General features: G+C 39.5%; 3 protein-coding genes and 1 long non-coding RNA gene across 7 annotated transcripts; 2 read left to right on the top strand and 2 right to left on the bottom strand.

The window, feature by feature from the left end:
- Nucleotides 1-1,405: 1,405 nt before the first annotated feature.
- Nucleotides 1,406-11,520, bottom strand: Nkain (sodium/potassium-transporting ATPase subunit beta-1-interacting protein). 4 transcript variants are annotated; one of them, XM_078180973.1, is made up of 7 exons: nt 11,205-11,520; nt 10,291-10,428; nt 10,113-10,193; nt 9,837-10,028; nt 9,698-9,758; nt 8,919-8,976; nt 4,132-4,257 (listed from the first exon to the last, which is right to left on the bottom strand). In XM_078180973.1, exons 1-7 carry the CDS (start codon nt 11,256-11,258, stop codon nt 4,248-4,250), a joined length of 594 nt encoding a protein of 197 aa, XP_078037099.1. In that variant the 5' UTR covers nt 11,259-11,520; the 3' UTR covers nt 4,132-4,247. The 4 variants fall into 4 exon arrangements, with proteins under 4 accessions (XP_078037095.1, XP_078037097.1, XP_078037099.1 ...); XM_078180969.1 differs by lacking the exon at nt 8,919-8,976 and having other exon boundaries at nt 1,406-4,257; XM_078180971.1 differs by lacking the exons at nt 8,919-8,976; nt 11,205-11,520 and adding an exon at nt 10,701-10,888 and having other exon boundaries at nt 1,406-4,257.
- Nucleotides 11,521-13,097: 1,577 nt separating this feature from the next.
- Nucleotides 13,098-15,043, top strand: LOC144470126 (uncharacterized). Its single transcript, XM_078180976.1, has 2 exons — nt 13,098-13,225; nt 13,667-15,043. The coding sequence occupies exons 1-2, from the start codon at nt 13,160-13,162 to the stop codon at nt 13,970-13,972; spliced, it is 372 nt and encodes a 123-aa protein (XP_078037102.1). The 5' UTR covers nt 13,098-13,159; the 3' UTR covers nt 13,973-15,043.
- Nucleotides 13,627-20,020, bottom strand: LOC144470124 (short-chain dehydrogenase/reductase family 16C member 6). The gene is made up of 7 exons (XM_078180974.1): nt 19,568-20,020; nt 15,728-15,920; nt 15,144-15,503; nt 14,928-15,042; nt 14,761-14,845; nt 14,427-14,537; nt 13,627-14,348 (listed from the first exon to the last, which is right to left on the bottom strand). The coding sequence occupies exons 2-7, from the start codon at nt 15,914-15,916 to the stop codon at nt 14,285-14,287; spliced, it is 924 nt and encodes a 307-aa protein (XP_078037100.1). The 5' UTR covers nt 15,917-15,920; nt 19,568-20,020; the 3' UTR covers nt 13,627-14,284.
- Nucleotides 17,601-18,592, top strand: LOC144470201 (uncharacterized). The gene is made up of 3 exons (XR_013494086.1): nt 17,601-18,260; nt 18,319-18,400; nt 18,475-18,592. It is a non-coding gene; the product is annotated as an uncharacterized LOC144470201 (long non-coding RNA).
- Nucleotides 20,021-20,034: the final 14 nt, after the last annotated feature.

The following is a 20,034-nucleotide window of genomic DNA, read 5'->3' as shown; positions in this document are numbered from 1 at the left end:
ACTTAGAGGTACTGCGGTATTAAGGGTCACGGGGACGTCTGCGAACGGGGAGGCCTGCCGACATATAGGGCACATGCGCAATTTAGACGTGCTGGCGTGACGCTGAGAATTTCGAAGCGGATTTTCCGTCTCGTACAATCAATACCGTTTCCCCCAGTCAGCCTCGGGGATTTTGGGGCAGGCTACCCGAGCCCTTCCGCCGGCCAGGTGATCCAACTCGAGGACGCGCCTGTAGGGGTTGTTTCCTCATATTTATATGCTTCACATGTCAGTCGCGTCTTTTAGATTTCTAAACTTTCGCAGAACAGTTCAGGGAACCTAGTACTGATATAAGAGATCCTGGAGAATAAATATTCTATAATTATTTATAGTATCGGGGTTGCTTGCAGAAGATGAAAACGGAAAACATTTTGGAATCGGTGCAAACCTTTAAGTTTTTGAAGAAAAGGGATTCGTGTCGGTTGATTTACATAATGGCACGGTGTTTAAATTTTTCTTGCGCAAGCTGCCAATTTTATAAATAGTATCAGATTTTCGGATTGCTTTGTGTATAGTAAACGCCGCGCCTCGACAGAAATATATCGAAGACGGTTAACGAACGTAATCTGATACGTTAGTTGTTAACGCGACACGATTTATTCGTTTCTAATGAATTAAAAACACATAGGTACAGTCGCCATTGTGACATACCTGTTATAACTAACGACGTTCCGGAGATTACGCGGGACTACAATAGAGTTATGGTTCCCGTTAACTCGAAGCGATCACGAACCGGCGCTTCGCTCATCGATCCGGCCGTAATAAATATGCAAGTGCACTGTTCCTTAGCGCATCGCTGTTTCTTGGTCGATAAACCACGCATCCCGGAGTTTAGAGATTCTTGTTAACAGGAATTAACACTTCGCCTACCGGCGTTTATCGACGCGTTAAATGCCGCCGAGGGGGTCGTACTAAACGTAACGAATTATGCTTAATTCTTGGACAGGAAACCGAGACGTATAAATAGATTTGATACATCGTTTACAGCTTTAGGTACGAATTTTCTCTTTGAAAATTTATTTCGACGTGGCAGATTTTACGATACTTTTGCGAAAGAATTAACAATTGTTTAATAACGTACAGCGGTTGAAATTGAGTAACCTATAGGAGAGTTACGGGTGATTACAATACGACAAATGCTATACTATGTGTAGAATGCACGCCTGACAAGAAAGTATTCGATGTAATAATAAAAATAAAACGATTTAAACTCTTTTATCATTTTTACACGCGGGTGGGCAGTGTACTGTTTTATATTTGATAAAAGAAGAAAATCACCTGTCGTTTTATTAGTATTCTCTGTGATACGTGTACAATTTCTGTTTTGTAATATCTCTGCGCAAGTAATTCCATCACATTCGTGATCCTAATCGAATATTTTCTATTGGGGTAGGTGCCAAATTTTTGATACGCGGTATAATCGTGCGAAATAAAAGTTGGTCTGTGTATAGAATAATCGATGATCGTTCTTAAAAACACTTATCCATACTGTAAGAAGTAACGACGCGTTGATAATCTTTTAAAAATCAATGCTTAATATCTACAGATTCCCGGGTACATTGGTCAATAAAAATAGCACTTACAATCGTAATAATATCTTTTGTGTTTTAATAGAAGATTATCAAACTGTCGTTTAATAGGGTACAGTCATAGAGACGCCTATTAATAGGCTTCCGATGTATAAAGTATTAAGTACCTAATATCGATTGTGCACGAGACGCGATTTAAATTCTAACGTTGTACGACAGTCGGCGAAAGATTCGAGGCAGATTAACAATTACAATGAATAGTTACAAATAGGTATCATTAATTATAACTTACATCGATGCTTAATACTTTGGTTTCCATTTCACGTTCTACCAGGTAATCTACGAATGTACTTAAGTACGTAGAGCTCGACAACATCATCGACGTAATCTATTTTGATTTTCCGTATGAAAAAATAGTTTGCAGTTTCGATGAAAACCCTTATTGCACTTTTCGCGCGCAGTGCATAGAAAAACAGTATAAAAGCTGCACGTGACCAGCCCAACTCGCATTATCATCTGTCTTCTATCCTTATCTATTTTGGCCTCCGTGCAGTTCGCATCTACAGAACGTGGTCCATCCGCAATTTGGAAGACTATGACGTTATCATAACGACGCAATGGCGTTCGGTGAAAATCTTAAATACTCCTTTAGAAAATAGCATATAAAAATGTAACGTCCCTTCTAAACCTTTACGTGTAAGTGCATCGTGTACAAGGCTCGAACTGTATAAATAAAGATGATTGTCATGACAGTAATTCGATATTTACAGATGATTCCTCGGATGAACACAGTTTAAACGGCAACATGGATCTCCGTGGTCATGAGAAACGTGAGAACCGTAAGCTCGCAAACAACCGCAAAGCCGAGTGCGCGCATCGCTGAGAAAAACTCGAACGCGTTCGATCCTGAGATAAAAGGCAGAAAGATTATAAGAAGGTAGAACCTACGAGATCTATAAAATATTGTGAGTCTCGATATATCTTATAAACGTTGTCAAAATTTCGTGGAGATTGCTCCTGCTCGAACGCCACGAATTTCTATAGAGTCTACAACAAGACGCAGCTCAAATCGTGTGAATCGCATTTCGCTGCTATTAAGTAAAGCTTGAAAATCAGTGAAGCGCCGGGAAGGGCGAACCTTCCCACGCTCACTGTACCTTAACAATAATAGTTCTAACATAAGATCGCCGTAGCATATACTATGATTTACTAACAATGGCCAACGTTCGCGAGTACATCGAAACCTTGGGAGACCCGGGGAGATACCAATGAGATCATCCTGCAATCGTATTTGCTGATTCAACCTTTATGCCAATCGTTTCCTTTCTCCGTCTGTTCTCGAGAAGTCTAAGATCTAGGGACAAGAAATTTGTGGCCAGACCAGAATTACAAGAGCAAACAAATCGGCTGACGCATACGAAAGCATTGTCGAACCTTCTGGCAAAGTTATATCGAATATTCATCTTTTTGCCTAGACTGTTTCGATAATTTGCATTAAGATGTGCCGTAATTATGCAGGAAATGAAAATATATTTGCGCTCGAGGCAGAAATTGAAAAGGCATCCTTTTTCATAAACTTTTTTTTCGATGAGCAAAGTATAATTTCGAAGACATTAATCATCATGGAATTACGTAATTTTTAATACATTCATGTTAAAAAAAAATATCACTTAGTGAATGAGTTTTTTAACGTGCAAGTATATTATGTCAATGTAATCTTGATGTCTCAGATCACTTGTGTCTGAGATCTTTTGTAAATAAATTTTTCAAAGTATAATACAGCATCGTCTAGATGCAAATAAGCGCAAAGGTTGAATCAACAGCGACGTCTAACAGCCGAACAATTCGCCACAACAGATTCCTGAATTTATTAAATTTCCACTCCCCATCGTCCCAGCTCCCACGAACGCGGACCCGAGAACATTACCCTAAATAACCGTGTCCTGATAAGCGGGTGGCCCGCTGAGAACGAACTGTCTCTTGCTCTGTCTGACAATATCGTTCCTGTTAGGCACCTGGGGCGTCGCTCTGACCCCGTGGTAATTGCTATAGCTGGACCTGGCGCTGGCTGGTCGATTATTGTACAAATCGTCCAGGTCCTCGCCGTTCAGACTCTGGGTGCTGGTCTGCTGGAATGTTGGATTGCTCTGACCCTGCCACTGCATGGGGTTAACTTCGCTCGGCTGCCAATTGTCGGTGAGATTCCTTGTGGAGCTGCTGGCGTCCCAATTCGGATAGGGTTGGTTCGCGTAATTGCTGGTGTTCGAGTAGTTATTGGACGAGTCCTGGTTCCAAACGGCGGGCGAAGAGACGGCCATGTTGACGGCTTCTGGCTGCCAGTTCGAATTCCGGTCCCGGTCCCAGGTCATCGAGATTCGGTCGTAGTTCAGCGTGCCCTGGGACAGCGAGTTCACGTTCTGGTTGGTCAGGTTGCTGGGCGTCGTGTTCGCGTACAAGCTCTCCTGGTGTTCCATAATGCGGTTCACAGGATTCTTTCTGCGCGACTGTCGCAGCGAACTCCTGCGGCTAGACCGTCTTGTCCCGTCTCGAGAGATCACCGATCGCCGCTTCACTCTTCGGGGTGTCATCGGCTTCGGGGACACGCTGTCGTCGTGCACCGGCGGCTCCGGCTGCGAGTACTCGATGCTGTACAATGGCCTCGGCTGTTTTTTCTTCCGTTTAGTTTGTACTGTCACGGAAACAAAGAGCGAAGAGACTGGTCACATGAGGAACCAATGACTTGGGAATCTAAGGAACTCAACGATCACCGAACGGTCTCGTATGTTATAGTCTGTCCAGGGAGACGAGCCAGTGAGTGTGAACAAACCCACGTGTTCGACACAGGGTTGTAATATGCCGACCCCTTGTGTGTATCAAGCTTTACATTAGGCTTTGCAAGCAAGGGTCCTCGTAGAAGGACCAAAGTGGACCCTTAGCTCGGCATTTGGCAGCCAATAGCTTCTTCAGCCACTATTGCCGAGCTTTACTGACTCGTCTGGTTGAGCGGACTATACAGGGTGTCCCTGAAAGGTATTTACAAGCTCAATGGAAACAGGAAAAAGGATCCCTTTTAGGGACACCCTGTAGGAGCAAATGATGGGATTTAACACAAAATATCAATGTTAATCGACACAAATGCGTTAAAAATGGCTTGCTTCGAGTGAGCTTCGAGATCAGAATGACTTGTTCCGGCTGCAGAAGAATATAGTTATTAAACAGCGAGGTATTGTGTGCACTATGTGAACGAATTTCTTTGACTTGGTAAACGTTTTCACTAATGGTCTATATTAATATAATTTATAAAGTGCGATAAGACAGCAACAGAAAATTGTGTATCATAAAAATATTACTTGAATCTTTGAATCAGTGATAGTTTATGTAGAAAGAACAATTGTTTACTTCGAAGCGAAATAAAAATGACGGTTTCGCTGTACAAGATCTAGTACGATTTTAAAGCACAGAGAGAATTCCGTGTTCTGTTTTCTAATGGAGCTCGAATTTCCTTCGTGCGAAATGAAGAGAACGAATGATACGAAGAAAGTATCGGAGCAATTGGACAACTGGGAAAAAATATCCAACAGTATGTAGGAAAGATATAGGAAATAAATCGATATGGAAAGGAATTGGTACAGTTTAGTTTCCTAGATGCGCAACAATGGCTACTTTTTCCCCAAGCGATGCACCACAAAAGTCTACGTTATTATCTCGACTAAATGAGTTACGAGTAAAGTAATTTCCCTTTACGACAAATAGATTTCTGAGGAATCTAAGAATCTTGCACGTTAGAAATGCACGAAATACCGCAGACTAATGATTACCGATCCCGCAGATCCGTTAGTTTGGAAACACAAACGCGTAACATCGATCATGAATGCGGTACGCGTTCAGCCACGTAGAAATTTATGGTGAACGATAACCAGAAAAAAAGGGTAGCGACACAAGTAAACGGATAAAAACAGTTTCCCGAATACCGCAAGAGGAGATTGTTAGAGTGGGAAAGAAATAGATAGAGTGGGGGTTAATAAATAAAAAAAGCAAGCGAGTAGTAGCATTGCACGTTTATTGTCGCCAATGAACCGCACCAAGATAAATCAAATGATACAGTAAATAAATATAAAACTAAGAACTACGCCTTTTAAACGAGATACACGCGACTACTGTGTACAAGCTTCAAACGGGAAGAGAATTGCACTACGTTCGACCACCTGAACCGGAAGTAGCGCGTTCAGAAACGGCTAGGTGTGTTTTGTTCGGCTAAACACGGTAGAACCTCGACGGTTGCAACGCGTATCGGCGATAGTCGCTTAGCTTGCGAATAAATAAAATTGCAAATTGACAGCGAAAGGAGTATTGGTACTGTGATAAGAAGTGGAAGGCCAGACGCGACCGATCGGTTAATCAACATGCAATTCCAGCCCCAATTGCGTGCAACCCTCGAGGTTCTATCAGAGTTTCAACTACGTTGCTCTCATAAATAAGTTACGTGTGAAATGCGTACACATCGACTAAAGAAACGTACACGTATGTACAATTTGGATTTACCGAGCCACGGTAACAAAAAAAAAAAATAAACAGCGAATCCGTTAAATATGCCCCACAGGAAACACCGCAAGGAAGTCAAGTAACAATTTGTGCTCGTGTATCCTGCACTAGTTGTTTGCAACGTGTACGAAGTATGTAATCCATAAGTAACGATGCTTCAATAAAACCTACTTAAAAAATAAAGAAACAAACTCGATCGATAAGCAGGCTGTTTTACGAACCCTGCGAGGCCAACGATAATAGCCGATCGTGTGCGATGAATACAGGTTGCGTATCTCGCTCAAGTTCGAAACAAGTATTTCCTATTTCTCTGTGGTTACAACTTCCTGTCAACGAATCAGGAGATACTTCTCGTATTCGGTCTATTATTAGATCGCGTTAAATATTCATTTATCAATCGTTGCGACGCGCAATCCGATCGCACTTGCAGCTTAATTGCCGCACCAGCGGATCACTCGGAACGAGGACATGTGCGTGGACTTTACGTGTGCGGAGGTTCAAACAACGTTCGGCAAGTGAATTATTTTTTCGTTCTGTAAATCTGTTCGCCACACTCGACCGACAATGATTATCATCGCCCCTTAAACCGCGATTCGTAGAACATCCCGCGCGACCCTAGTTTGTGCAGTCTATTTGAAGAAAGCAAAAACGAACACCTCCTCGTTTCAGAGGAAACAAGGAACTTCAATGTACAATTTTTTGACACCTCGGATTTACCTTTAGGTACTCGATAATCTATATGGAATGTCGTGTATCAGCTTTCCGAAAAAGTATTATATATACATATACATACGTATAATGACGGACAACGTAAAACTAAGTCCAATGTTGTATCTTATAATATCCGATTGCACGCGTACTTTGCTTTATATATTAAGTCTATGTTTACATCTAACCGATATACCTTAGTTGTTGCTCGAATGAAAAACCTAAAATAAACATTCTACTGAACTGAAAAATAATCGTACAATGGAAACTAGCATGCACTAATCATTGTCAGACACATTCGTCAAATCAAGATATCCGCAGCACTGAAGAACGAAATGAAACTAGCTTATCGTCACGATACAACAAGCTCGTCAAATGCAACCTACGATTCCATCGAATGTCACTTTCTCAAGCCATTCGCAAAACAATATAGCTTCGAACGAGCCTACGGCAGTCGTGGCCATTTACAATAAAATTTTTATTTCAGGCTGTTACTTCTATAAGGCAACACATCATCGTATGGTATATTTAAAAAAAAATAAGAGAGAACACGAAATTTGTCACTAAGTACAAGTTTAAAAACTTACAATTGATAAAAAGTCTCGATTATGATCATGGTTCATATTTCTATACGTATCACAGTGCGTGTGTCCGTATAAATTCATGTTGCTTCACGGAACATGATTATACGTATGCTTCGCAAATAATAACCACCCACAAATATCTAATTGTAAATAAATCTCTGAGAAAATGTATTAAGGGGTTAGATACACCTAAGTAAGGCACAAAACTGTCGACATTAGTTTCAAGTAAGTATTATGCATGTACTTCTCTGTAAGCATATATAGATGTTTTCTCTTGTGATTCTCTTTTTAAAGAGAATTTCTATATGATAATTACTTTTTCATAACTATCCACTTAAAAATAATTAAAGTAGTGAAATTAATTCAGTGAAAACTTGAAATAAATATGTTTGGTACCACAGATATTTTTTTACAAGATACAATTTCGAATAAAAAAGAAGCGAAGACAATTGGTGAATGCAATGTTATTTGTACCATTCCTAAGTGTATACAACTCCCAATATGAGCACGAAAATGAACGGAGCTATTGAACACAAGATCCGATTAAACAATCAGTCAGAATACTTAAAAAGAGAGAGAAAAGAGAGAAAAAAGAGAGAGAAAAGAGAGAGAGAAACAAGAGAAAAACGTGGCGAACACGTGTTAGGCGTGATGTTACAGAAAATTATGGAGGATCCCATTTATACAAGAACGTGGATCGTAGATGGAGAAGGCACCCTAAATTAGCTACTCTAATCGTTCTATCTATTTGGCAAGTATAGGAATTACGTGTTGCGCTCTGACAATTTTAACTCAGCGCCGAGTGCTTCACAGAACATCAGTCGTACGCAATTTAAACCCGCGATAAAAACCCGACGAGGGACCCTAACAGAGGAAAAAAGATCAAAAGAACTGAGGGCTGTGACCGTTTCAAAAATTACTGGCATACAAGGACAACGGTCTGCTATCTCTATGATTATGGGGTCTACTCGGATGTTCCTGGTTGTTTGCGTTTGGTTGATTCTCGATCGCCAATCTAGGATCCGAGTAATAAGATCGAAGCGGTTGCTCGCGAATATGATCCGTAAATACTCTAGGCTTACCGGAAGCTTTAGGTTGTTTCGACGAGATAGGGCGAGACTTAGCACGTGGGGACGCGACAGGACTGTACCTCGACGAATGAGGATAATACATTTTGTTCTTTTGATATCTCAACCTAGCCGCACTATCCAAGGAGTCGTATTCGTCGTACGGCGACACAGGTCTCTGCAAATGATCTAAGGGGTTCGAATAATCGTTTGAGTAATCAACGTACTTTAGGTCGCGATTGGACACGCTGCTTCTGGTGGTTCGGATCGTGTCATTACGGAAACTATTTTTACTTCGCACCGAGTTGTTCAAGAATTTCTCGTTTTGTTTTGGGAAGCTGATATCGTGACTGACTGATTGATGAGAGCTAACAGTGCCTTCCGAGTAATTTTGAGTGGAATTTTTGTGAAGGTGGGCAGGTGATGGAAGAGCCGAGTAGCTAACGTACATAGGATGTAACGGTGTGTGGCCTGCCAACCCGAAGTCATCACCTCCCACAAAGTCAACTGAAAATATGACGCAGAACCCATTACATTAGATCATAATTTGTCGCATCTATTTGTTTAAACGATTCTTCTCGCGAGAGTTTTATTTATCGTGACAGCTAATGGTCTTTTGGACCATTCGAATATTGCAAAAAGAAGGAAAAAATTATAAAATAATATTCAATAAATGATCCATGCTAGTCGAGTAATTTCATAGAGCTAAGTGAACAGACACAAAGTTTACGCTAATACGAAGATGCAGAATATGTTATCTCTCGCAATGCAGTGACATTCTCGTCGACAATTTCGAGAAATAATAATTTTACTCGTGCTGAGATGGGCAAATACCAAAAATAAAAAATAAAATGCGTGCAAACAATGAATCAGGCAAAGCACTTACCAAAATGGGGGATCAAATCCACCAATGAAATCAACTGTAACCGACAACCCTCTTTTCAAGCAATAATAAATCCCAATATGTTATTTAGAAATAAAAATGTTCAGTCGTGAAGTATTTCACTGCATAAAAGTGATACAAAGATATTTCATAATCCCCGTGATTTGCTTTTCTATGCAGCTCTTGTTCACCATTACCACTGCTAATTATACCTGAACTTACCACCAGAGAAAATCCCGAAAGAGAATTCTGAATAATTTTACAATTTTACGCAACAGAACTGCATCTTATAATGATTTGATGGTAGGATTGATTAAAATGAACGTTTTTAAATTTGATACTTACAGCTATCATCTTCTTCCAGGAAAATTTTACTGAGGCAAATACCACCCACGACTGCAATAAACTGAAATATAAAAAACATTATGTTTAGTGAAAATGTCAAAGAATTTCACGAGAAATTATTTTAAGAAAGAATACATACACCTAAGATACATTGTGTTGACGCATGTAAAATTTCAACTACTTCATAATCTAATACACAGTCTGTTACATTGCTAGGCCTCGCAGGTCTAAATAATTCAGGTTCTGTAACATCATAAATGGCTTTGCAACCTGGTCCATTAACATGCCACCATGAGAAGCTTCCTGTTCCCAGATTTAAAATATCGCTATTCTGAAAAGTATTTCAAAATTATTATATGATATCCATATCTAATTTATAATTCTGGTCATAAAGATGCACAATACTATCACTCACTTTGTCCAGTATGCCCACGTCGAGGTAAAAGCATATCATAAATATATTCCATCCCAACCATATAGTATTCCATATACAATACTGAAATAATCAAGAATTTTTTTAAATAATAATGTATATGCAACAATATGTATTAGTTTGTGTTGTTATATCAACAAATATAAGAATTGTTACTTACAGATATGATATATTTAGGTCTGCATTGGAAGGCCCCAAAAAAACCCAAGATCACAAATATAATATTGAAGAAATTAATCAAAATTGGTGCCCACATAAAGCCTAGAAAGTCGAAAACCTGGCGCTCCACAGTAGTAATCTGCAAAATGAAGGCAAGAATATAGATGTAATTTTAGTCATCAGTAACAAGATTGATGAAGTCAATGTAAACAGGTCAACATCAACTCCTTTAATTTCTGTGAACACTTTGTGCAATGCATTCATAATCTGCTACAATTGTCTTATGCTCCAAATACCAAATTAATTGCTGAGACTCGTAGTGAGTTCATAGATCATCTCAACAGAATGCAATTCATTACTTTTCAGAAAAAAAGTTTTATATGCAAGCATTACATAAGAGATTTTTATTACCAGAAAATTAGTATTCCTTATCAGCCATTAAACTGGAGTAGACCTAGTCAATGAAAAATGCCCAACTTTCATATTGAGCCAAGGAAAGTAATAGAAAGTAGGAAAAGCAGTGTTTATAAATGATTCAGCCAGTTTCTACAGAAATCTCCCTGGAGCGAAGATAAACCAGCGACCCCCGGATCGATAAAACGATACGATAATCGAGCAAGTGTATGGCGTGTGATCGAGACGCGACACATTATCGATAAAACTGTTCGTAAACTGATTCATCGTTTCCACGTAACGATGGTAGCACGGTTCTGCAACATATACTCGTTTCCGACAAACGTAAGTTTGAAGCGGATTCTAATATTCGATTTGAATACACAAGATGAAATTTGATTCGGTTCGTAAAAGAAAGAAAGTGCACGCTTGCGGAATGCATCGCGATCGCGAATGATAACATCGATGGAGAGATACACAAAGGGATTAAAAAGTATCGTGTTTGCTGGTCAGGAAACTCACGAGTTGTAAGACACATATTGTCAGCAGGAAGTGCCTTCGATTACAAATTCCCATGTCATTTGGCCAGGTAGATATTTAGCGAACGAGGCCTCTTTGGTCAATCGGACACGAGCGTTTCGTTGCGCGTACGCTGCATCACACTTGCACGTTCCAATGCGCCGCCATATTTCTTCAACACTTGTTCCTCGTACCTTTCTCGTGGGTGACTGGTGCAAGTGACATGCACACGGTTCGTCCGTGGTACTATTTTGTACCCGAGAGCGAGACTAGTTTTGTGACGGGGTAGAACGGTTCGTCCAGGCTCGTCGGCCACAAACCTATACCTTGTTCGAGCTAATCCCTTCCATTTTAATGGTAGATAAGAAGGGGAAAACGTTCGCACTCCGCCGATAACACAATCGTACAACGCACAACACGCTACACACCGATTCTCTTAACCCCTTCGAGTTCATTGAAACGCATAAAACACCATCCAAAGGTTACGGCACAATTACAAATATAACACCATGAATCAGTGCCACTGACATGCTGTTATCTTTTAATTCAGATTTTTTAAATAACAGAGAGTGCTAACACTTAAACCCATTTAGATTTATCGTCTCGCATATGGTACGCCTCGTTTAAAAAAATTTACTTGAGTACCCACTTAAAATTTGTGTTATCAATTAATCAGCGTGTCAAGTATAAATAGTACTAGTAACCATTATACAATTTTTTCAAAAATTGAATACTGATTTTAGAAAGGGTTCATTTATTTACAAATTTCTATATAATACATAATCTTGTAACACACCATTTTGTATTATTATTAAATAAATTGTATCCGAAACACTTCGTTTTACCGTCCTACAATTATTCTTCTCCTGTATATAATGAATATATGTAACGCAAATTCAACGTTTGACAACAAGAAAAGAAGAGCATCAATTAATAATTTGTGCGTGAGAATTTCCAAAATGAAAACGTCAAGATATGAAATTTTGCTGATATGAATTCAATTTGAAAATAGGCCGAGTATATTATTTTTACCCGTTTTGGGTCGTATTTGAATACTACCAAAAAATGCGGCAATCTATGAAGCCGAGATCATATTTCGATCGTAAAGGAAACCTAAAAAGGACATTTCTAAAGTTCAGATTTTAACAATTTTGAAAACACTATTTTTACCTTGTGCTGTGTGTTCCTAGTTCGGTAGTCGCATCTTCGAAGACGGTAAAGAAAATTGAAACTCTGTCCTTTTTCGTCGCGAACAATCATCCCCCCACACTACTGATATTAGGTAACGTTTGTATTTCTATATGAATTCCATCACTGGCGCTGTTATTTTATGTTCGATTTTTTAATTTAATTTTTAAATAAAGGACATATAGTCACCGTACCTATAAAAATGATCTTACAAAGGTAGTTCTTTATGCTAGTAAAAAATTATAATACCAAACTCAGATTGTATAGTTTACGACTTGCAAATAACATATAACATGCAAAGGTTTTACCCACGTTTTTGGGCAAATTGCCCACTATGCGAGTAATTGCACAGCTCACAGTTCAAATAGCGCACTAGTCAGAATATCTTGTCGATAGAGAGGCGGGTGTCTCATCCGCTGTTCATCAAGAATGAAAAAAGGTGTAATTGTCTCAGAGACAAAGAATATTTTGATCGTGGCGACGTCGACAACGTCTGGAACGCTTCAAGAATTGAGGGAACGACATTCCCGTATTTCCGGCCCACGGATTGGAATTCGTGCACCGAGTTAATCCCGCGCGATTCCAGAACCGTTCGGGCCCGTAAACCTAAGAACAAACGTTTTACCCTTTTCAAAAAAGGTCTCCTAACATTTGTCGACAGTCTGTCGCTTCCTTATTGACGTTTTCGCAATTTCCTTGTAGGTACGGCTCGGTTAAGGTGTGCTGAGGGCACGTTTCGCGTGCACAACATATACGGCGATGGGAATTGCATGTTTCGAGCGATCAGTTACATTCTATGGCGAAACGAAGATGAACACCGACACCTCCGTACAATGGTGCGCTTCATTTTTCTTGGTACAACTAGGAAGTCCTATTCTTGCACGGCTTCGAGGCGCAACTCGCTCAATTAGCGAGGGTGGGAACAGAAATTGATTTGCTTTGATAGCTGAGAGATTTACTGCCAAGACAGTATTCACTCCAGAACTGGATGCGTACTAAAACGATGGAGAGACAAATGTTTGCTTAGGGAGGGAGAAACTTGCAGGAATAGGACCTAGCGCTGTACTTTGACTTACTAGTGATCATTTCACAGACATTAACGCACTTGCCTTGGCAACAGTCTTTGTTTGTTACAATAATTTATAAATCGCTTCATATCCTAATTACGAAACATTTGGAAAATGTTACAACGTGGACTTACTAATTTCTTGAATAACTTGAATTGCGATTTTAATAATCAAGTTTATAGTTGATATTTATTTAACGTCGTCCAACAGGTCGTGCAACACATCAAGGATAATTGGTACGAGTATGGACCTTTCGTGATGGCCGAATGGAACATATCGGACCGACAGGCCTACTGCGACTATATGAGCATAGTAGGCACATTTGCCAGCGAGTTGGAGTGCACAGTGGCCACTAAAATTAATTACATGAACTTGTCGATTTATCGAGAAATCCGAGATAGATATCAACTAAAGCGGGTGTTCCACAACCATGTGAGCTCTTATTATCAAACCGCAAGGCTCCTGTTCACCGGAAACTCGGACAGCGGCCATTACGATGTTCTGGTACCCGACTGAACTGCGCGTATCATCAATCCGAACGGACCCAAGTCATTACATTAAATTCCTGTGCGACCGTCTTGTCGTCCTTGTTGCTTTTTGAATAAATTGTGCCTTTATTCGCAGCTGCGTATTCTTCCTACACTAATTTCATTTAGTTATCTTGCATCAACAGTTCTGTATCGTCAGTTTTTGTACATAGTTCTCGATTCACAGTACGAGTTTTTCGACAACCTACTATAAAAGTATAAATTCTGCTATCATTTTTTTATACACCTCGATTTGTTTAATCGTATATCTCATAACCTGGAAAAACGAATAAACTCTGCGCTAATCGGCTCCTTGCGAATGAACCCATTCCGTAAACGTCGCTATGCAGTGATATGCTGCGCAACTGAAAAGAACAATTATAAATATTCATTCTGCAATTCTCTGCGCTTCTATCTATTTACGCTAATCCACAAAGATGTACCTCATCCGATACAAGAGCGTAGACGTCCAGTCGGTGTTCAATGTATTCCGATCGGTCCGCACTGCCTGAACGATGTCCGCAGCCACCCCTTTCCCGCTTTCTTCTGGCGTGCTTGGGCGATCAATGGAAATATTAATAAATAAAATTGCATAACACTAGAGAAGGAGAAACGTCGTCAATGTTCTATGTCTGAATAACCTCTGACATTGATAATTCATACTATGATCTGCAAGTTGTGCAACATGTGTGCAAAATATTAAACTAGCGAATCGGAGAAAATGATCGTCAACTTGTTGAACGAGGTATGCAAAAGAATTTTCAAGATTGTGTTTACCCGCATCTCACGATTGGCGAGAACGCCAGAAACGTCAGCTGGCTGCTACGGTTGCTCAACTCTTGGCACAAACTCTCCATGAGACCTGCAGAAAATAGTTGACATCGAAACGATATTGTCGCTCCGCAATTTCCGTTCGAAAAGCATCAATGCTATTTTATACTGACTGCTTATCGCTGCTTTTGAACCGTAGTATGCATCGCGACTCGATGCAACCGGCGTCACGCCGACAATGTGGCCACGTTCACGATATAATATTAATGGCAGGAACGCTAAAACCGTCTGCAAAAACAGAAAAACTAGTCAGCGTATACGAAAGCAAAATACACATTTAATATTTCCGAGCCTGTTTCTCCGCGACCATGTGATAAAATGAACATTACCCAAAAATGGCTCATTAATGTTTTGCTGGCCGTGTCGAAAATATCTTCATCCAGACTGCCTACACAAGTCACAAGAATGTCGACTCTACCAATCTCATCTTTAATCTTCTCGGCTACTCTCCGTATGTCATCTCTGTTTAGAAGATCGCATTGGTATGCGGTTTGCTCTGTTCTCAGTCCTGACGAGGCATCTTTCCTATGCGATGGCTTCACTTCCTCCACAATAGGGTAGCGTGCGTTCAGGCTGCTGGCTATCCTTTCGATCGCCTCCGCATCCTGGTCCATGCAGATGACGGAACATCCGCTTTTAGCAAACTCCTCTGCGAGAGATTTGCCGAGGGTCGTAGCAGCACCAGCTACCTGAAGCAAGAGAACATGTTCCGTCGTATCAGACTTCTACAATGAACTAACAATTAATTCTTTTTCGTAACTTCTTTACTAAATGTTCCTAATTGATCTTATAATGCTCTTGCTCGATAATTTGTCTTCGCCTTCGCCTACCAAAAATAAGATCGTAAAGTTTTCGATTTCCATCGACTAGAGTATAACACTAAGATGTAATAAAAAAAACTTAGAGAATTTACCAAGACCACGTCGCCAGTTAAATCTCTTGGTGGTTTAGGCAGCAACGATTTCACGAACTTGAGAATTGCCAAGAGGCCGGATACAAGTCCACCGATCAGAAATTCAATAGCGAGAATCAACCAAACTGTCGACGAAGGACTGCCAAATCTCGAATTCGTCACTGGAACCTCGCAGTTTTCGACAAACATTTCACTGAAACAAAAACAAATTATTTTAATCTTTTGCCTCCTTTCACTTATGTAGTACAGAATAAACTTTATTTCGATTTAAGAGAGATATATGATTGCTGCACTTCCCACAGGTGTAATGTGCGATTATTTATATTTCCGTCACATTGATTCTTCATTGGTCTGCCCGGTTTAATGAATAAATGAATCAATAAATTATATATCATTAAGTGACATTACAAAACAAAGTGTTTATTATCGAACGAAACACTACTTTAATGTTACGTTAAAGAATTATGCACGCGAAGTAAAACAAGAAGAGAATTCTTAATTCAGCGAAAAGATGAATTAATATGCATTCTTCTCCTCTTATTTGAGATGATAACTCAATTGTCACTGTTTCAATTATCGTGGTAATCCACTTCCCCGTTTGAAGATCTATTAGTGAAGTCTACGGAGACGCTCGACGCTATTAAAAGCGATACAAAAGCATCGTATACTACCGCATTTCACAAGTCATTTTATCTTACGCAACGCAATTCTCTTTGAAGTAGTATTGATGTTGAAGAAACCAATTTTCCAGGGTGGACTGTGCAATGCGATCATCTTATTTGATTTCGTTGCTAATGATTCTATTGGAAACTTTCTCAACTAAAATAACATGGTTCATGGAAAGCTTAAATAAATAATAAGGTGGTCATGTTGCCTGGTCATTGTCAAAATCGAATGTTTTGTCTAAACTAAAATAGTGGTTGTGTAATCCTGTGTAATTCATTGATAATTATATCTCAGCACTTATAACTACGGAAAGTATTATCGTGTCTTTGCGGTTTCTATGTAGGTTATAATAATAAAAGTGAGAAGGGAAAAAGCTTCAAACGTCTAAAAGGTCGTGCTACAATTATTATACCAGCTCGTATCAACGTAAGAAGACATGACAAAAGTACGCTAGGTTTTGTGCGTTACTTGGTTAAGCGGTTGTCCTTCTCCGAAATGATTCAATGGAAAAGAACACGCTATCCTAGAGATACATTTCCTTATAAGTGAATTGCGTATCAACTAATTACAAGCTACGAGTGACTTCAGTATTTCATAGGATTTGAATGACTGGCGATCTACACAATACGTGATAGAGCATAAATAATTGAACAATGACAAAGCGATTTCGCTAAACAAGTTTGCTACTGTCGATGTTTAGCATGTACTATTAAATACCGACACATAATTAAGCGTTTCTTCAAAAATAGGTAGGAGCTATTGAGCAGGTTAAACGATTCAAAGTAACAGCTATTCTTTTATGGCATATATGACTGAATAATGGGCAATTTACGTTTGATCGAATCGCTGATTCTTGAATATGAAGTTGTATAATTGAGTTACGGTAACATCTTAGAGAACATGTAACGAACTTAATACTAAGCACTTTGCGGACGATGGAGAACAGAAGGTTAACAATTGAAAGTTTCTCAACAAATGTTGCTTATAGCAGCCAACATAATATAAGAATTTCTATTGGTTACCGGAACGAAACACTTGATTGGAGTTCCCATCCAATGGTAAATACAATAGCCTGCGGTGTAAGGTTGTACACCTTGCGCCCTTTGTGTCAATGACTGCGTGATTGAACTAACAGCATACACTTCATTGAGCGTGGTTAACGCAACGGTCTGTGAAAACTGCTCGCGAACTTGCCACACTTCCTTAAAAAATCTTCCAAGGTAAACGTGTATGCGTCCCCTTGGCCTTGGGAATGCGCTCGCGATCTTTGATGAGCAATAATTTCTAACTGAAACTACTCCGTTTTCGAGTAAGTCTTTGTCAACGATTTATTTTTCACTTGTACTAATCGTTAAGCAAAGAGGGTCAACGAGTAACTTTTTCTTAGTGCTGGAAAAAAAATCTCTAACTGGTAAGTGATAATGATGACGCTGAAAGCATCGAGAAAACGAGCGAAGTAGCAGCTCCTTCTTTCAATAAATCATTACTAAAATCTTGCATTTTTTACACGGCTGAAAAACTGGCTTTGGTACCTGTTTTGGGTACTAGAAATTCTGGTTCACGTCAAATGAATGTGAACAATTTAATTATTCCAACGAACCGTTAACATTTCGACTTAAAATCATCTCGTGTAGAAGCACATTCTAGCAAAATTAATCTTCACGAGTCAGACGAGTGTGTTACGAGCCGAGGGCCACTGCACACGTGGCCGGAGGTAAATGATTTTTGTGCGGAAATTTGGGAGGATTTCGTGGACTGGCCGTTGCTTCTTTCATCAACGGGTCGCCGCATTAGGTGTAAAAGGTTGGAGATTGCGTGGACTGGCCGATGTCTCTTTCACCACCGGGTCGCCACATTAGGTGTAAAGGTAAAGGTGCGTGGACTGGCCGATGTTTCTTTCACCACGATGTTTCTTTCATTTTTAGAATGAAAGGACCGTTGTTCCCCGCCGACGTTATTTAGCGTATGCCTTCGAGAAGAAAGGAAAAACGTCAGGAGAAAATCTCCGTACGTAACAAGTGTTTGACTTGCAAATCTGCAAACGCATTCCATTATGCTAAACTATACATATTATGTTGCAGCACACCGAATGACCAACTACGACTCGGTAATAGTCATTTTTCGCTATTCTGTAACATTAAACAAGATAAAAATTTTTAATTTATAATTTGGAGTTTAATAAATATTAGATAAACTGAGAAATGACACCGAGTTCAATTATTTTAGATTTTCGTTTCTATAATTCTGTATACGTATATAGTATACATTTTATACTTCGTTGTATATCATATTATAACTTTTCAAGTTTAAACATTTCTTCACTTTTTTATACCACTAATTTACATATATGCAGCAAAAGATGTAACGATAATTTAAATGGATTCTCGTGTGTTCATTTTTTACATCGTCTACGGTAGTCTGTATGCACATTCAGATACATCTGGAGAACCTTCATCTTTTTGTGGAACTAGCTCCGAAACACTTGATTTAATGAGGTTTACCGATATGATCTACAGACGACGTGAACCAACACCATTGTATTTTGACAAAGGATTCCGTCGTTATCCGTGCGAGCATGGTCATTGCTCCGAAAGTTGCGCAAGGTCTTTCCGGGGGATCCGAGTTATTTAGTCAATCGAAGTATGTATAGCTTTTGTTACCCGATTGCGTCACTTGTCTCGAAATCTACTTTACGATCATCGTGAGTCCAAGATAGATCATCATAAATCGAACAAAAAAGCATTTGGAAAAACATTCATCTTGCGCCACATTTTGTTGTCAAACTGCAGCAATATTTCAAGATAACAATTCAATTCGACATGAATTATTTTCATCGATTTGTAAATTGTTCGAAAAATATTAGATCTTTTATTACAATTATAAAAATAAAAATCCACAAACTTGCGAAGTTCTTTCCATAAATAAGGAAGAAAATACATGATTGCATGGATTGACGTTAGTTTATTTTACTAAATGGATAGTCAGAACAACCAACACGTAAATGCGTAGTATAAATATCACGTCATTGCAGACCAATTAACTATCACGGATTAGTATGCAGCGAAATATCAGTGTCAATATCGTTAACAAGATATTTCTCAACGCAATTCCATCAATTTTATCATTAAAATCGTTATTACAAATAACACGATATCATCGACAATAGACGCTTACCTTGAACTTGCGGCACTACAGCACGAGAAAAGACCAAGCTAAGTATGAAAATGCAGGAGTAGTCCAGTATAATTGTTGCGACGATGAATCACTGGTTCCGGTGTAAAGCACTAAGATTACGATTACTATGTTTCACAACGACCAAGAATTTGTCGAAGAAGAACGGATTGCACGCTGAAGAGATGGTTGACGGCTATGGTCGGATCGTCACTTGATAACTTAGCTGTTCATTACCCGAACGTTCAAATCGATTTCAGGAGAACTCTGCGACAGTGTTCAAGGTAATGTTTATAGAACTCGCGAACCGGACGCTCCAGCTTCGAAGCCGAGACAAGCTGTAGTGGAACGCCGGATGCAACCGCGGAAGATGTGAGCGATTAGGAACGAGTTCGCGAAGAAGTTCCCGCGTTCCGACCGCCTGACAGCACGCTCAAATAGCTCCAACCTGACTGGATATCGTTCCATTC

The sequence above is a fragment of the Augochlora pura genome, chromosome 5 (genome assembly GCF_028453695.1).
Source record: "Augochlora pura isolate Apur16 chromosome 5, APUR_v2.2.1, whole genome shotgun sequence".
In the NCBI taxonomy this organism is placed as follows: domain Eukaryota; kingdom Metazoa; phylum Arthropoda; class Insecta; order Hymenoptera; family Halictidae; genus Augochlora; species Augochlora pura.
The sequence above is the reverse complement of the archived record's forward strand: the minus strand, read 5'-3'. Positions and strand labels throughout refer to the sequence as shown.

Coding starts and splice junctions, on each gene's coding strand:
- Nkain (XM_078180969.1), bottom strand. CDS start 11,258: ATGGGAATTTGTAATCGAAGGCACTTCCTGCTGACAATATGTGTCTTA. Junction 10,429..11,204: donor CAATATGTGTCTTACAACTC/GTGAGTTTCCTG, acceptor TTCATTTTGCAG/ATTACTACTGTGGAGCGCCA. Junction 10,029..10,112: donor ACGTGGGCATACTGGACAAA/GTGAGTGATAGT, acceptor AATACTTTTCAG/AATAGCGATATTTTAAATCT.
- LOC144470126 (XM_078180976.1), top strand. CDS start 13,160: ATGTTTCGAGCGATCAGTTACATTCTATGGCGAAACGAAGATGAACAC. Junction 13,226..13,666: donor ACCGACACCTCCGTACAATG/GTGCGCTTCATT, acceptor GTCGTCCAACAG/GTCGTGCAACACATCAAGGA.
- LOC144470124 (XM_078180974.1), bottom strand. CDS start 15,916: ATGTTTGTCGAAAACTGCGAGGTTCCAGTGACGAATTCGAGATTTGGC. Junction 15,504..15,727: donor TAACTGGCGACGTGGTCTTG/GTAAATTCTCTA, acceptor CTCTTGCTTCAG/GTAGCTGGTGCTGCTACGAC. Junction 14,846..14,927: donor TTCAAAAGCAGCGATAAGCA/GTCAGTATAAAA, acceptor TATTTTCTGCAG/GTCTCATGGAGAGTTTGTGC.